Genomic DNA, 17579 nt, shown 5'->3' with positions numbered 1-17579 from the left:
ACAATATGCGCCATCCCCAGCCTCCTCGAGTGCATGCGCTACCATATTTGGATCACATACGGTTACCCAACATTCAATACGTCTACATTATTATAAGCATCTACTGTTTTCTTTATCTCTCTAGTATGTCCCAAATCAAGATTATTCCATTTTTATAGATGATCCTTCGGGTAGTATAACCTTAATATTCTGAGTTGTATGTATGTATAACATAATATATCAAATTACTTTCGCATTTACAATATTAAGAAAAACCTTTGTGAGGTCATTGATCGGCTAGTCTATATGGACATATTTTAATTATTGCCTTGTTAGTATTATTTCAAGATATTTCATACTAATATTAAAAATATTATTCAACTTTTAAGTAATAACTGTTTGATAAAATAAAATACGCTGCAGTTTTAATATTTCTAACTTAAACTTGTTAAACACATGGGCAGGTAAATAGCCATCTCGTAATATCTCTGTAATTTTTTAGAAGAAAGTTAGAAGTTAACGAAATGAAACAACGAAGAGATTACAAAAAGAAACCTAAAAGTATTAATTTCTATAAATGAGATCAATAAAATCTTAGTATGATAGATAAAAAAAATATATGAATAAAAATAAATAGAGTAAGTATGCAAGATTTCGTCATATATTTAAAGATCTAATACTTGTTATGGTGATATAATATTTATTATTACATAATAAGTACTGTAGTTTCAATTACCAGCTTTTAAATATTTCACAAAAGAATATCAAAGGATCTAAAACTACATATCCGTTACAGAAACATTGTTTAAAACACGTCCTTCATTTTGATTTGTTTAGTCTTTTAAGTGGCACTTTGAGACTAAATTTAGCTACGAAACCCTTTAGCTATTACTGGCATACTCTTTGGGTTTATGTAAATAAATTTTGTTATTACTGTCTAACATTCGGCTCCGATTATAATGCAATCAAATATAGATTCGGATCATACAAAGTAGGTAACTATTATATAATTTACAAAACAGTTTCCTAAGGGCTTATTTACGATAAGATTTCCAATTCTATTTTTTTTTTCTTTTTTTTTTATACAACTTATAATGGCAAACAAGCTGACGACCCATCTGATGGAAAGTGGTAACCGTCGCCTATAGACATGAGCAGTACCATGGACATAACAGAGTATACTGTTTCGCCCATGATGGGGGGTCCCATGCGTTGCCATTCCTGAGGACTCAGATGTTATTCCTCCGTAACCAGTAAATTCACCCCATATCCCACCCTTCCAACCGAAACACAGCCATGCAAACACAGCTGCTTTACGGTTTTTTTTCTAAAACCTTTTTGCTCGGTATCAATCACTTTCATTACCGGATACTGAGTGAAATTTTAAGTTGTAAAACAAATTTCACCAAATAAAACATTCGATCGAACTTTTGGACGTTGATTATTTTTTTAATACGCGTGCGGTTTTAAACTTTTTCTTGGTTATTTTAGATTTCGAATTATTGATGATAACGATTGTGACGTTACGCGTGGTGCATTTCGGGAGCAGTTTTTATAGTCTCGCATTACTGCACACTGTTTATTGTTTTCTTTATAATTATTTTAGTTGAGTTTTAATTTTTCCCCTTTTTTATTCCTTCTTTGGATTAAATAATTAAATAGTATTCCACAAAAAAAACCGACTTCAATTGTGACAAAACTAGATAATTTTATTTAAAAACTAAACTACTGAACTGATCTTGGTAAAATTTCTAAAGTATTAGAAGATTTAGATATATTATTTTAGAAAACTTACTTCGTTTTGTAGTTAGTTGAAAAAGGGATGTCCACAGTGAATGTGTATCGACTGTTAAATCCCGAACTTTATAACATTGGACCAATTTCTTTCCTTTCAACAAAAGCCACTGCGGGAAAATAATAATTATATTTAGTTTCTTATTACCCCATTTACGTTATTATCACTAGAAATTTATCATAAAGATTTGTAAATTTGCACAAGATTTATAAATTTTATGTCAGAAAAATAGAAGTACATAATTAATAATGATCAAATCAATAATCAAATCATAGAAATTATACATTGTTCGAACAAGATGTTTACCAGATGGTTACCATTTTCCATCAAATGAACCTTGTTTCAAGTTGCTTAAAAAACATTAAACCTTAAAAATTTTAAATGTGGTACTAGTACATTTTATTAGAATGTATACCATAACAAAAAAAAATTGAATTAAAATAAACAAAGTCTTTACAGTTATAAAAACCAAATTGAGTACACAATATCACACAAAATAATCACTTAATTAAGAAAGGATGCAAACAATAACTTCATTGGGGACAAATCCGTTTTTCACAATTCAGGAAGCTGCTAATCCGATAATTGTCGGAATTCTACTTAACGTCTCTTTCGGTACAGCCAAGAACAAAAGTAGAATGCAATTGTACGTAATTGCTCGCCAACGATTAGCCACTTGAGTCCGCGGTCGAGTAGCCTAAGTGAAGTTCAAATACTGTTCCGGAGTGGCTCTTTAAACGGTATTGCCCGCTTCTTTGTTTTTAAAATTAAAAATATCCATTAGTGCAATATTGTCTTTTATACTCACTACTATACATTGCTCTGTGCGATAACATTTCGATAATTATATTTATCTTTATGCCTAAGTGTGTATACTTCTCTAGTAGGAAAAGACGTGTGCCTAGCAGTAGATTGTACCATAAATGGGTTATTAAAAAATATTGATCTGGGAATCCTCCAGCAAATAATAGCAGTGTTTCTAGTATCTTTATCGTTTTGATATTAATGCACCTATAGGATCGAATATGTAAAATAAAGTTCTGAGTTATAAAAATAAAGTGACATATCAAGTTATTTAATTCAAGCCTATGTTATCTCACTCCAAGCCAATAAATAGGATTGCCTCAGTATTGCACTGGTCACTTTTATTTCTTAGTACTGGTTTTAAACGAATAATCATTTTCGATGATTTTATTCGCCGAAATCCTTGTCTGATATTCATATTGTTGTAATTATAATGAACATATTTATTTCTGTAACAAAATAAGTTTATTAAAAATAACCTCACAGCTATATCTATGTTAATTAAGGATTATAAATCAAATAGCTGTAGAAATTTTGTATTATTCGTACTGTAGTATTATTCTAATACATCAGTATTCGTGTATACATCGATAGATTTGCCTTTATCGCGCTATACGGTAATGGTAAACAAATTTTATTACGATGTTACTGCACAACTTGGACAAGTCACGACATAGCTATGCTAAATGTTTGTCATACACGCAAATAAAACACTGGGCTAACTGTTGTAACTTGGGTCACACATAAATATTGTTCACGAATTATTTGATGAATCTATGTCTAAACAAAAAGAAACAGACATTAAGGTCTATATTAATATTTTTGCCTTAGTTTCTTCTTGAAATTTTTGATGAGTAAATAAATGAAGAGACAATAAAATGTATTCACAAGATATCGATACAAGCCAGGATCATGAGTGTCCTTGCTATATGTATCTTTAATCACGTCATTTCTTTATCAGGTATCCGCTAAATATTGGCCATCCATTTACAATGACGATAGATAGAGCTGGTCGACCTCCCGCTCCCCGAAGAGTGTCATCCACGTACAGGAGTTATGACGAACTCGGTACAATAGATCGCGCTAGACCTTTGAGGTACCGTCATGGTGGCATAGAGGATTTGACTGGAATAGAACAACCTAAAATGTACAGAACGTACGATACAAAGAATCTAGATGACATTACTGTCATTAGCTCTGAAGAGATACAAAAGCCGAAGAGAAAAACTATTGAGGGTCTCGCGTATGGGTTCAGAAGAACTTTCTCTGTTCGGAGCCGAAGAGAGTCTGAAGGAATACCGCTAGACACTTTCAATGTCACGTGTGAGGAAAATTTCGCAACTGTCAGAGGTGCACCTTTTGGGAGACGAAGGTCATTGTCTAGAGATAGAGGCTCATCTCTACTAACTAGAAGTTCATCTGAAGGTGACGTGAGGATTCAAACCGCCCGGGCTCCGCCTGCTGCACCCATGCCTCGACTACATCGCTGCATCCGCGCTCTCGGCGGCAGTTGGAAGAACCTTCTTTTATGTGAGTCTTCAAGACATGTGGTTTAATTGCTTCGTATTAACGTAACGTTCATATGTAAATGCTAGGTTGCAGCAGTATGTACTTAATTAACTCCATCAATTAACTAGTCTAAAACACGAGCAACGCGTAAACATTACTCTTAACCTTTTGAAATCCGGTTACTCTTCTCATTATTCTGTTATTTAGAAGGCAGTTAACCGTTTACATCGCTTGCCCTGTCTGACTTAATTATTGGCTCGACGGGTACAAATGACCAAGAGAAGCTTAGTTAGTTTAAACCAGTGATTAACCACAGAGCTTAACCGAATTAAACGCTTTCTTTTATGTAAATTAACCAATTGTTTGTACTACGAAGGAGAATGGTGATTAATCTATGGATTAGGGCATGAAGCTATAATTTAAAAAGGAAATTATATTACTTTATTTCTTGTTATGTATAAATTGTAAGTGATATCAATAATTATAATTATTATAGGACATAATAATATTATAAATGTGCAAATTTGTATGGCTGTTGATTACATATTATGTAAACAATTAACTAATTGTTTACATTAATTAATTTACTACATATTAAGATCAAGAGTGAAATTTGCTACATACATGGACTATCTCCTAGATTAACACGTAAGTATATGAGTAATACCGTAGGATACAGCTTGTGATAATTTTAACGGCAGACAAGCATACTGTTAGTCGTTATCACAGTTCTAAAATAAAAAATAATTTTTCAGGGGTAAATATTAAGGATATCTATTTAAAATTATCTGAAATTTATACAAGTGATGGCAATTTAAGATTGTGGAAGTCACTTATTTAATGGAACCATTAACAATACTTTTCGCTCGTCGTGGAAAAAAGGCGAGATTGTTGTAAAATGTATTCCGAGATAACCTTACGGCAATGTCATTATTATAAACATTAAGCAATATTGTTTTACCTTACTAAGTATAAAGGAATTTATGAATATGGCATTATCTACGCCCCACCATTATCGACACCTACTCACACTGTGTAGGAAGCAAGTTCGTGTAATTTGATTTTGTATGTTGCCATTTTACTTGGCTATCACGATCTTATTAGGTGTATTTATATACATTATTGTTCATAATTATGTAGAACGGCTCACTTAATATGAAAATGTTCATATGAATAGTGTTTTAGTAATCATATATAGGCGATAAGAATGTGATAGGTACAAATTATGTATTTTATTTAATAGTAAACCTTATCTATGTCTATAAATTGGCTCAAGAGCAAGTCAATGTCGCGTGCTATGTATTTTCTGTTTATTTTTTTTTAGATATGAGTCAATTGTCTTACCTATAGTTAAAGTATATAATTTATACAAGATTTTATTTGACATTTGCAATTTTTGAATTAAAAAGTTGTTTTATATATATTATCATAGTCCCTTTTTATCAAATATGTTCAAATACGTTTTTTTCTTACGCTGTGTGTATTATGTTATTTATGATATAAAGTAAAAGAGCATTGAGTAAAATTATTTTTAAATTTACACAGCTTAAGTTTTAGTCCGAGCAATGTACTGGAAAATACTTGAAACACAAATTAAGCGTTTACTAAGTAGACAGATTCGCTAATGTACGCCATTGCATAAAAAGGTGTAGCCGCGTAGTCATTAACTAGTAGGTTATGTACCTATTTTTAAAGGTGAAGACCCGTAATAGAATAAATTAGTCGTGTCGTAATTACATAGAAACTATGGTAGAAAGTCGTATAAGTGAGTAGGTACGTACAAACGCACATGTGATCGTCTAATGTTCAACCCTTCACTGCGAGTGGTCGCATTAAGAAAATTGCCTTTTTAATTTTCCGCTACACCGACGCGGCCCTGTGTTCCCGTTAAACAAAGAACGGTGTAACTACAAATTATTATAATACTATACTACTTTGTTCTAGAAAAACAAATATATCTTAATTAAGAACAAATTAATTTTAGACTAAATGGGCGTAAAATATTGCATTAAATATAGCACAGTGCCATTTGACTTATGATATATAATATAAAGTAAAGGCTAATTGAGGTGAATTTCATCATCTTAGCCATTATCCACCCACAGCTAAACATAAGACCCATAGACTACCATAAGGAACGGTCCTGAGCCATCTGCATCCATTGACTCCCTGCAATGCGTTTGAAATTGTCACTCCATCTAGTGGGGGGTTGTCCATCTTCATTCATTTCTGTGGATTTCATTTTGATCCTACTTAATTCAATTGCTCCGATATCGACAGATATCATGTAACTTTTTTATAAACGCTTTTTATTTCATTTTAGCTTAAACAAATGCAGTCTAATAGAAAAGCCTGTCAACATTTGGCAGTCAGTTAAAAAAAGTATTATAAATCTTTTTGTGAACGTAATTAATAAATAATAAATTGCACTTATAAAATGCAATATTATATACTTTGCATCTGAAATACGAAGCTGAACAATTTAGCATTCAAAATCTTCGTTACGTTACTTAAGATAATTAAAAGATCCCAGTCCCTGTATCACTTCTAGTCGCGGCATTGTGGCGAAAATAATATGTCTAATATTGAAGGGGAGTTTTGCGGCTTGTCAGTGACTGCTCAGTATTCATTGCTGACGGCGGGATGACAGTACCTTCTGTCTTTTAGCGAAATTGCTTTTGTTAATATACATAATATATTTCTGTCACTTAGCATTAGAATAAATTGAAATTATTATATTGTACGAGTTTGTGACGAGTTTTATGACATTTGTGACCGTCAATGTGCAAATTAGGGGTTATGTTGTTTTATATCCACACGCGATAATTCGGTTTTGTTTTTATAAATTAATAATTTGGTAATACAAATTAAAGGATACATTATTTTGTTAATAAATACTTATTACTAATTTTATTGATATTATTCAAAGTAGTAGGTAATTCAGAAACAATAGAAGAAAAATAAAAAATAAATCTCTTTACGTAATACACTGTATTTGCAAATGATTAGCTTTACTCCTGTGGTAGTCTCATACTATTTTTTTAATAAAAAAATTTATTTATACAAATCTTAATAAAATTTCTTCAGAGTTGGCAACGCGCGAGTAATTGCTCTAATATTACAAGCGTGTATAGACTACTGTAATCACTTGACATCAGGTAGAGTATACGCTTGTGTCATCTTGCTGTGATAAAAAAATAGTAATACAAACATTTTAAGAATATTTTCTTTTTAATGGGTGATAATGGAATGGCAATCTGTTGGCAATGGCAATGGATGACAGGTGAGAATGAAAAGGCAGGTCAGTTAGCCCCTCGTGATGAATACACCTGGTATTCAGCACAATAGTTTCCAGGGAGGACCACGTGGAGGTCGACCTGACAAGGTATATTGCTAGCAATGGGACTGGTAGTCCGCATTACTAACAATCCCTTCCCGAATAAATATTATTACGTCTGATAATACCCGCGAATGAAACGCTAATCTATTTCCATCTGGCGGGTCATATAAGCCACCTCACGTATACGACGGTTATCTGCGAAGCGCACGTACCACCGCGACATGATATTTGCAGTGTTTCAGTGTTACGCTTATGCCACAAACTATAAACTTTGTTATTTATTTATTTAAACTTTAATTCACAGTAATAATATGTATATATGAAGGACTTAACACGAGATGTTTTTCTCTACTTTTCTTTGGTTGACTAACTAGCATTGGGCAAACAGAAATAGGTAGGCAATGTATTCAAGAATTGAGGAAACATAAACTAATACTGTTTAGCTTCAATTAAAAAAAAAACTAATAATAAACGCAACTGAGTATTATAAATTCAGTGGATATGGCGGCTTCACATTGATATCTTTTTTCCTAAAATTGACTGAGGTAAAATGCTATTTATTATTAAATAAAATCATATAATTGGTCTATAAACTTATTTATAAATAAATAAGTAGTTCCTTTTGCATTTGCAAATATTTTTTGCAGATTAATTACACAAACAGCCTTGTTCTATAACTATATTATTAAAAATCAGAATGACCTTTTAAGTTTTTTTCCAATGTCCTCTATTCGACAGCTGTCTAGGAGAGTGTGCTTAGCCATAATACCGCCTTTTGTATTATTTCACCTTAATTATTTAATGTTATTCTTATTTTTATAAGTAATGACATAAAATGTAAATAAGTAATAAACATCTGGCAGTACTTCCCAGGACATTCGGACCCAAACCAGATTAAAAATTAGTCGAACTTCATCCAATTAACCTTGGACAATCGTTTAATGTTTATAATTCCCGTAACTTCGTCTGCATAAATAAGATAAAAAAAAACTCGTAAATAAAATGATAAAGATTTGTTTTTAAGCAATGACATTCAAATATATCTAATCTACGTCTAAAACGAACATCGTTCTCGACAAATAAACAGTCATTGTTTTGGATTTAATACATTACTTAATAGTTTATCGTATGATCCAATCTGTTTGATGGATTGATTCATATCATAATTAGATTAATTTATATACAGAATAGAGAAAAATAAAGATCTCAATTATATTATAAATATGTTTAATGTATTTAGCCTGCGTATATTATAGATGTATAACATTTTCCATTTTAATTATAATATTCAAATGTTCTGAACAAAATTAAGATAAGATAATCTTTAATTCACTTAATAATGCTTCCGCTAAATCTAGTCCCTTGTGCCGGATCATAACGGTTGAACATAAGAGTTCATGAGCTTAATATTGGGTCAACTCAGAATGGAATAGACAGCTTTTAGTGTCATTTGAATAAACTATAACATGATAACATTTACGTACATAAATTTCGATCAAAAAATAATGAATTGATGGCATTCAAAATCTCCATGGTACACCGTAAGTGTATGCTTCGCACAAATGAGATGTCAGATATGATTCTCAGTCAAAAGAAAAAATAAGAAATGAATTTTTATAAATTGACTAAGGTCTAGCGTTAAAAAAGCGTAAATACAAAAATAAGCTACAAATGACGTCATGTATCGCTTCATCATCATCATATCAGCTTTTAACTCTCCACTGTTGAACAAAAGGCTCCTCCTTGGGGGGTTTTCCCAGTAGTTGCCACGTTTTGCAGGCGGATTCGCAACCAGACTTAAAATGTTTTAAGAGGGACGCTGCTGCCAATCCCTCGCCCTCACTTATGTCGCCTCTTACGACACCCATGGGAAAGAAAGGGGTGGCCTATTCTATACCTGAACCACAAGGCATCATGCGTCGTTTTTAAAGCAGGTATCTATAATAGCCTATTAAAGTCCTACTACGGAATATTGGTTGGCCAAATGACTTGATATTAGGTTTTGAGTTCTTCTATAATTACCTATTTTTTATACAACGAAGGTGGCAAACAAGTATGTAGTCTATAACGGACTTCCCGTCTGATGGTAAACGGTCTCTGTAGCCTACGGATGCCTGCAGTACCTGGGGCGTCACGTGCGCATTACCAATTCTGAAGAATCCTGATAAAGCTCTTTTGAAGAGCACCATAATGTAGCCTGTCAAATCACCGAAACGTTTTTTTCTTAAATTATAATTTTTTTTTATATTATGATTCTTTTTATAAGAAAAAAACATTGTCAAGTAAATAGAGAGATTAAGGTACTTTAGATGAAGGATTATTACTCTGGAGGATTCCGGGATCCTTGGCTTAATCTGAAGACGACATAGTAAAATGACGAGGTATAGTGAAGTTACTTTAGTAAACTGCGCCCTAAGTTTACGACCTAAAGTTTTTACTGCCACCTTATAAAACGTTCTTACTTGTTAGTTGGCGGTAACTTCATCTACATGATTTAGTATCTAGTACATACAGCCTTTTTAGGACTTATGTTAAACATACTTTTATATTTAATACAAAAGTATGTTTAATGTATACTGCTCACGACTATAACACTTATAATACCCAATGAGGTAGGCAGAGGTCCATGATTGATCTTGATTTCAACTGATAGTAGCTTAAACATATTAATATTGTAAAATACGTACTGATTTACAGTTAATAATATATATATTTTTTTTATATAATATACTTATATACAGTACAACATTTTTGCTTGGCAATTAGCAATGCCTTCAATCCCAGTGAAGTTTATTGATATGGTATCAATAAGGAAGTTTGCCATGTGGTCCACTATGATAGATCATAGAATAATAGAATTAGCTATCCCTTCCTTTCCCTTGAGTGTCGTTTAAAACGACTAAGAGAACTTAATGGTCAAAGAGTGGACAGCAGCGTCCATCTTTAAACATTACCAAAGCCTAAGTGCGCTTTCAAATACGCCTACCAAGTGTGACAACTGGTAAACCCCCAAATAGGGAGCGACTTATATCCAGCAGTGGACAGTTAACGGCTGATATGATGATGATGAAGGGAGTAAACTCAATCGATTAAAAAATTAATTTATCAAAGTGAGTTTACAATCAGAGATTATGTTTCTCTTTTTATGAAGTCGCTTAACAAATAATCTGAAATCAAATACCACTCATATAATTACTCCTAAGGATTTAATACACCATAGACATTTAATGTAATAACATGATCTATTATCAGACGTCTCGGAAAATGTCAATTACTAAGCAATTTACTATAAATCGCGTATAATGACAGTAAATCACACGCTCGTTGTGCTAACGTACGTGGGTTTGGTTATATGACGCTTTGTATATACAATAGTTATTGCATACAATATGTTGTTTATTTTTTACTTTTACTGTCGTGAAGTTGTTTTGTTATCATTACATTTTATACTGATAACTAGTTTTTATTCGCGACTTCGTCTACGTGAGATAAAAAGCCTATATCCTTCTTCATCTCATATAATATAAGTACATTTATACCAAATTTCATAGTGATCGGTTAAGCCGTCAAGTTGCTATAAGGCAACAAACAAACTCACTTTCTCCTTTACAATATTAATAAGGAGTAAAGATTTATTTATTACTAACTGTATACTACGGCTTTGCTTTTAAGAATCAGTATATAAAATATCCTATACATTAAATTACAATATAGTTTACCCACACCAAATTGCTTTCAAATCTATTCAGCCATTTAACCGTGATTAAGTAACAAAAATGCGAATTCACAAAGCTTCGCATTTATAACATTAGTAGGATTTAAAAAAAAATTAAACCTCTATACTAATTTGACAGCTGGACGCGCCATGTCAATGTGGGAAGTCAAAAATTTTTTTACAACTTTTAGATCCATAGATTCTTAAGCGAACATGTTCAGCTTTATTGGAATCGAAAGTATAGTATGCAAATAATGTGATATTGCTAACAAATCACACATTGTTATACTAGTAATAGTATTTAGTAATTCTATATTCTACTATCTTATCAAATGTACTAAATACGCGTATGAATATATAAGTTTTTTAAGATATTTGAACGCTTGTTACTTTTACATTTAAATAGGTATTGATTTTAATGACGCATAGGCCTTCTCATGGATTGAATTGTGCATTTAGTATTACTCTAATACACGCGGGAAAAGCCACCGTATTAACTATCATTACATCTGTCACAGACCTTTCCGACCCTATTCATAACGCTGCTATCCACTTATCCATAGATTTTATCGATTCAACCCACTTTTAAATCGATTCATATATTACGATAATCGAGCACAGCACTGCATTGTCTCATGTAAACTACACCTAATTGACACTTTATATAATAATATATCGATAAATTTCATATGATTTATTATCGTATACCTTTCGAAAGCTTGAAACGATATCGATTAACTGTTCGCTTCACTACGATACGTGTATTAAGTCGAAATAATTTCAACTTTAAGACCGATTCCTCGAGATTATCTTTGGCAATGTTATTTATTGTTCGTAAAACGAAATATTTCTCATTTGTATCTTTCACTGTAGGGATACAATCTTTTGTTAGAGGTTCTTTTGTGAGATTAAATTAAAGATATGAGTATTTGCCTACTTTAGTTTTATTTTCTCTTAGTGATTCCATTGATACTGTGTCATACAATTCCTTCTTTAGCTGTTGTAACCTATTTAATGAGAAATTAGACATTCCATTTATGAAAGTTTGTTCCCTACGGACTAGAATTTTGCGAACAATAACGCGCCTATATTATGAGTAAATTATAATAATATTTAGCATATTATAATAGTGGTATTACCTTATTAATAATTAATATAACCAGTTATTTCTCGTGGCTTTGCGTGTATGTATCAGTATATAGTGTCTTATGTGTTTAGTTAGGCATTCCTCTATATTAAATTTCATCCAAATCCGTTCAGTACTTTTTGCGTGAAAGAGTAACAAAAATACATCTATCCATTCACGCTTACAAACTTTCGCATTTACAGTACTATTAATATTATAAATAAACCAAATAATGGCTGTGTTTATGCAATAAATTGCAAAACAATTAATGTATGGTATCAAATAATTATCTTATACCATACTGTGTATACTTATCTATAGGTATTCATATAATTGTAAACAATACATTGTTTATTGTTAGAAATTAAAATTCTACTATGAAATAAAACAACCGCTTGAATTTAATCACTTAATTTTGCATGCCAAAAGTGGCTACATTTTGTATTTCCATCTTTGTTAACCACATTTATTGCAAACTTATTATTAGATACGATAAACTTAATATTAGACTAATGTGATACCCATGTGATAATCGAAAACTGATTGGAAAAAAATTCAAATTTACAAAAACAAATACAGATGAATAGAGAAATTGCCTATTTTTACGTCACTTCATTACAAAGTAGGTACATAATAAAAGAATGTAGAAGAAAGAAAAAAGAATTTGTCAAGGTCTTACATTTCATGAAGGACACGCCATAATTTGAATGCATAGTACCATCACAAGCACGAGAATATGAATTATGAACTTCCTCCTATTTGGAATAGTTGAAAAATTTCACAATTTGCAATCTCAACCGTCATCTCGCCATCTAGACTGTCTCCAGGCAAAAAGTTGACAGCATTTTAATAAATACAGAATGGCTTTTGTCCATGGAAATTCCCCTCTTTTGTGATTTAGACAGTACGTACAAAACAGCCGAGTCGACGCTTATAAAAAGTTAAGCATTACCTTTTTCTCGGCACGACTGTCCCTCCTTGTAGGGAGCGAGATTTGCGTTTAATAGATATGCGGTACTCCGCAGCCGACTCCTTATACGAACAGCTCGAAAGCTTGAATATGCGATAAGCCCAAGTTTTATTCGTTTTCATTATAATGAACAATTAATAAAAATGCCACGTAATTATGTAAGGAGATTTTTTATGCAATTTTGCTAATGGAATATGGTGACCATAATCTTCAAAGGCAATACAATATATAATACATGCGTATTACAGAATTAATAGTGTTGAAGTACAAATTATATTCTGTGTATGAAATTAGTACAAGTTCGATAGGATTGCTATCGTCACTTTCAGTGCAGATTCTTTAAAAAAATAAAGAAGAAAAAGAAGTGTACCTATGTGATATATCACAATTTTGTCACCGTTTGTTAATTGAGGAACAATGAGGAATTAGGATTTACTATTTCTGAAATCTAAGATGTGATTCCCTGTAATTTCACACCTCAAACCAAAGCTGCTATACAAGTACAACTATTTGACAGCAATACCACAGATAGAACAAATCTTTGTCCCCTTGTAAATTAATACCGTTAAGGTACCAAGAGATAACAAACTCACTTTCACGTTTTGTAATATTAAAATTAATAATTTTATTATATATAAATTAAATTCTGTCATTCTCATTACCTAATCATGTAAAATTATTTTCTTTGATTACTTCCGTCGTTCGTTACCGTTTGTTTTATCAAAACAGTAAAATAACATGCAATAAGTATTAACAAATTACGTTCAGAATTTGCGAACACGATCGACGACTCACCAAAAATACAATCAAACTGTATTTTGTAAACGCACCATCAAACGAAAAACAGTTGGTGTTTTTACTTACGGTTGTTATAAACATTCACATACAAGTGCAAAATTTGTATCATGTTTGGAAATCAGTTAACAAAGAAGCCAAAATACCAAGACCCCAGACAAATTAAATGTTAGTTTGCTTCATTTATGCTAACGAACCGTACCTTTGTTTTACGGGTGTAGTCATTAATAACTAAACAACTAGACCAATTTGGATGTATTTTACTGAAATAATGTAAACCTTATACAAAGAAGGAGTGGATAATATCATAAATCGATATACAAAATATAGTCAATTAACTATAAATTTTTAATACTACATACGAGTACAGAATAACATTGCTTACATAGACAAAAGGCCTGTATGTATAATGTTTTCAACCAACACAAGAAGAGTCAAAAAGAAAGGACTTCTCAATCCGTCTATATTTTTTTACTAATAATATTTCGCCATCCGCTCTGACTTTGCACGTGTAGATAAAAAGATAAATTACTATTTTTATTTAGCTTTAATAGGTACATTTTTGATACTTTTGGCTTACATATGGTCATTTTCGTAGGGATCCCTAATGATTTTAAATATAATGTGTTTTATGCTGATAATATAGCTTTCTATAAATGAAATAATTTAAAAAAAACGCTTGAGGCGTTTTTGATTTTATCAATTAGAAACAAACAACAATACAAAAAATCAAATCTTTCCTGTTTGTAATATTAATATAGATATATATGAGTATATTACTTTAATAAGTCAGTATATGCAGAATTAACGAAGGCCAATTATTCGATTTTTATTTAATAAATTGACAAGATCTACCCTCGTGTTGATCTCGTGTTAAATTTTGATACAAACCAAGCTAGCTGTAATAATTATCCGCGTTTGCATTTTTTATATTATGTATGTATTGCTAGATTGCTAGAAACAAGATTTTTAGTATGAGTGTAGAGTTGAATATACGAGTATTTATTTGCAAATTACTTATCGACATTTTGTGCCAAATATACAGTTTACGCAATCGACATTCTACAAAGACAATTTCCATCCCATCCTTATGCGACCGCAAACAGAAATAATAAGAAATATGTCCACAAAACAAACGTACAGCTATTTGTTTTACCTTAAGGCAAATGGTACAAAAAACTACCCCATATAAATCGCCGAGGCGCGCCAGGTCGAATTCTCTTGGCTATTATTCGAAGGCACGCATGTGCCCTTTACAGACTACTTTCAATACCCTTCATTGTTCGTCCCTGTACGCCTGAGACCTTTGTGTCTACCCTCCGGTCTAACCTTCGTCGGACAAAACGCCACAAGTACCCGTTTAAAACAAAATTGCTCGCCATTCTTCGCTTCCTTAGGTTCAGATTTCCGACGTTGAAAAACATTCAATAATTTATCGTTATTTATAAAAGAAAATTGAAGTCTATTAAGAGTGTAATTTATCTACGATTCCAGTAACTGTTAAAAAAATAATTAGGTCAGGCTATGCCTATATACCGTTATATAAAATTTCGAAAGACCCATAGTTTTGTTGTTGATTATGTTCTTATCAATTAGGAGTTTATTTTTTCTTTATATGTATAAATTGAGTATTTCCCCAGAAACCTGTTACCTCCTGTTCCCGGTTCTCGTGAAAATTTCTGAAAAATAACAGTATAAATTTTAAACTTGTGGCATTCGTATACTGTGTTATAACCTATAGGACCTATAGGTCCTAAAAAATATATATATATATACCTAAAATTATGTTCTTAGGCAACTTGAAATGGTAAACACGCCGACGATTTGGTCAGGACTTGTTAGAAAGTTAATCTTCATCTATAAATAAATACCAAGATGGACATCACAAATAACCCTGTTATGATGATCATAGTATGGTACTACTACTATACAAGAGGGTCTCATGCATCGCCATTCCTGATGACTAAGATAATATGCCTCTGTTATTTCACTACCATATCTATTCCTTTCAAACCAAAATATAATCAATAGGGACAAAAAACATTGCTCCTTCGCAGTTCAAATATTACTAGAAGGTACAGATATCAGAATTAGTGTATTCTCTGACAGACCTCGGCCTAGCAGCTGCCAAAGCAGATGACTTTTGTACAAAATTTCTTTCTGGTGTTTATATGCTGATTACATCGATCAATAATTCAGCAACTTTTTGTGTACTATATACGCTTACTAGATTTTACCCGTGACCTTATTAACGTAACCGAGATATGTTTACTGACCGGAATAAAATGTTGCTTATATCCCTTTCCATCTCATATGGTATGTGTATACCAAATATCATGGTGATTATTTAAAGCGTTATAATTTAACAAGCAAGCAAACTTACTTTCACATTTTTTTATGGCTTATATGAAAAAAAAACGAAAACCTACTACAAACTTTTTTTTAACTGTTTTGTCACTTTCTTTCAAATTGGGAATGTAGCATAAAAGAAAGAGAGAATACTGTTCAATAGCTAAAATGGGTTTAAAAGACGTTGACGTTTTTATAAATACGAATGTTATAAGGAGACTCGTAAATACGATATTATTTACGCCTTGAAAGCCAAAGGTTGTTCCAATTATTCTATAGCAGTATTAGATCGTGTAAAATAATTATTAATAAGTAGGAGCTGGAATAATTATAACATTATACATAATTTATGAAGTATTTTCCTGCGCCTTAAACCGACTCATTATCTCCCGAGCAATAATTAAAAGCAAAACAATGACTCTAACATTCATTTTGTACGCTCAAGCTTTCCAAATATTTGATTTACTACTCTTTTACTTCACAAAGCTCTGCTTTGTATGTATACTACTAGCCATTAAGTTGCCTATGTGTATCAGGATAGAGTTCAATTTTGCAGGGTTCCATAAATGCGGCTATTAAGTGGAATTAGTCGAAGTTTCGCGACACACGTGTTTGTGAATACAATGGATTAGGGATTTCACGATTGTATAGGAAATTTGATCTATTGAGGGATAAGGGAGGGCCAGAAAGAGGCGGCAATATATAATTTTCAATAGGGACGACAAGGACGTTTGGTATTGACGTTATCCCGCGTTCAAGTTTTTTTGTCATTCCTTAATTTATTCTTATTGTTCGTAGTTTCATGTTTAATTCTGTTTTATATCATATTTATATAGAATAAAAAATATCGTAATAATTTATTTATATTTTATAAGGGACACTAACTATGTTAGGGGGAAGGAATTGTTAATGCGAACTACAGGTCCCATTGCTAACGCTATATCGTATCGGGTCGACCTCCCCGTGGTCACCTTGGAAACTATCGTGTTGAAATCCAGGTATATTCATCACGATATGCTAACTGACCTGCCCTTTCATTCTCACCTATCATTCCACACTGGTATCCCGCCAGCGTATACCGTTGGCACATGCGGGGTTACCATTCCATTATCATCCATTAAAAATTAGGTATGTCATTAGATTTCTAATCGTAATATCTACTTTTTTGTTACAGGTAAGTACTTTCCGGAGTTTCAA

At 32.0% G+C, this 17579-nt stretch overlaps 1 protein-coding gene across 6 annotated transcripts in view; it reads left to right on the top strand.

Moving 5' to 3' along the window:
* The window catches only part of LOC113511818 (caskin-2), a 350084-nt gene that overhangs the window by 202801 nt on the left and 129704 nt on the right, over window positions 1-17579 (top strand). For 3 of the 6 annotated variants that reach the window (XM_026895548.3, XM_026895556.3, XM_026895540.3), the window contains exon 2: window positions 3540-4108. The exons of the other annotated variants lie outside the window; for them this stretch is intronic. In XM_026895548.3, coding sequence (XP_026751349.2) covers window positions 3571-4108 — 538 coding nt within the window. In that variant the 5' untranslated portion in view covers window positions 3540-3570. The remainder of the gene's footprint in view (window positions 1-3539; window positions 4109-17579) is intronic. 6 annotated transcript variants of the gene reach the window in all.

Source organism: Galleria mellonella, unplaced genomic scaffold (genome assembly GCF_026898425.1).
Source record: "Galleria mellonella isolate WM207_F2 unplaced genomic scaffold, CSIRO_AGI_GalMel_v1 utg329, whole genome shotgun sequence".
NCBI lineage: Eukaryota > Metazoa > Arthropoda > Insecta > Lepidoptera > Pyralidae > Galleria > Galleria mellonella.
This window is presented reverse-complemented; position numbering and strand designations above follow the sequence as displayed.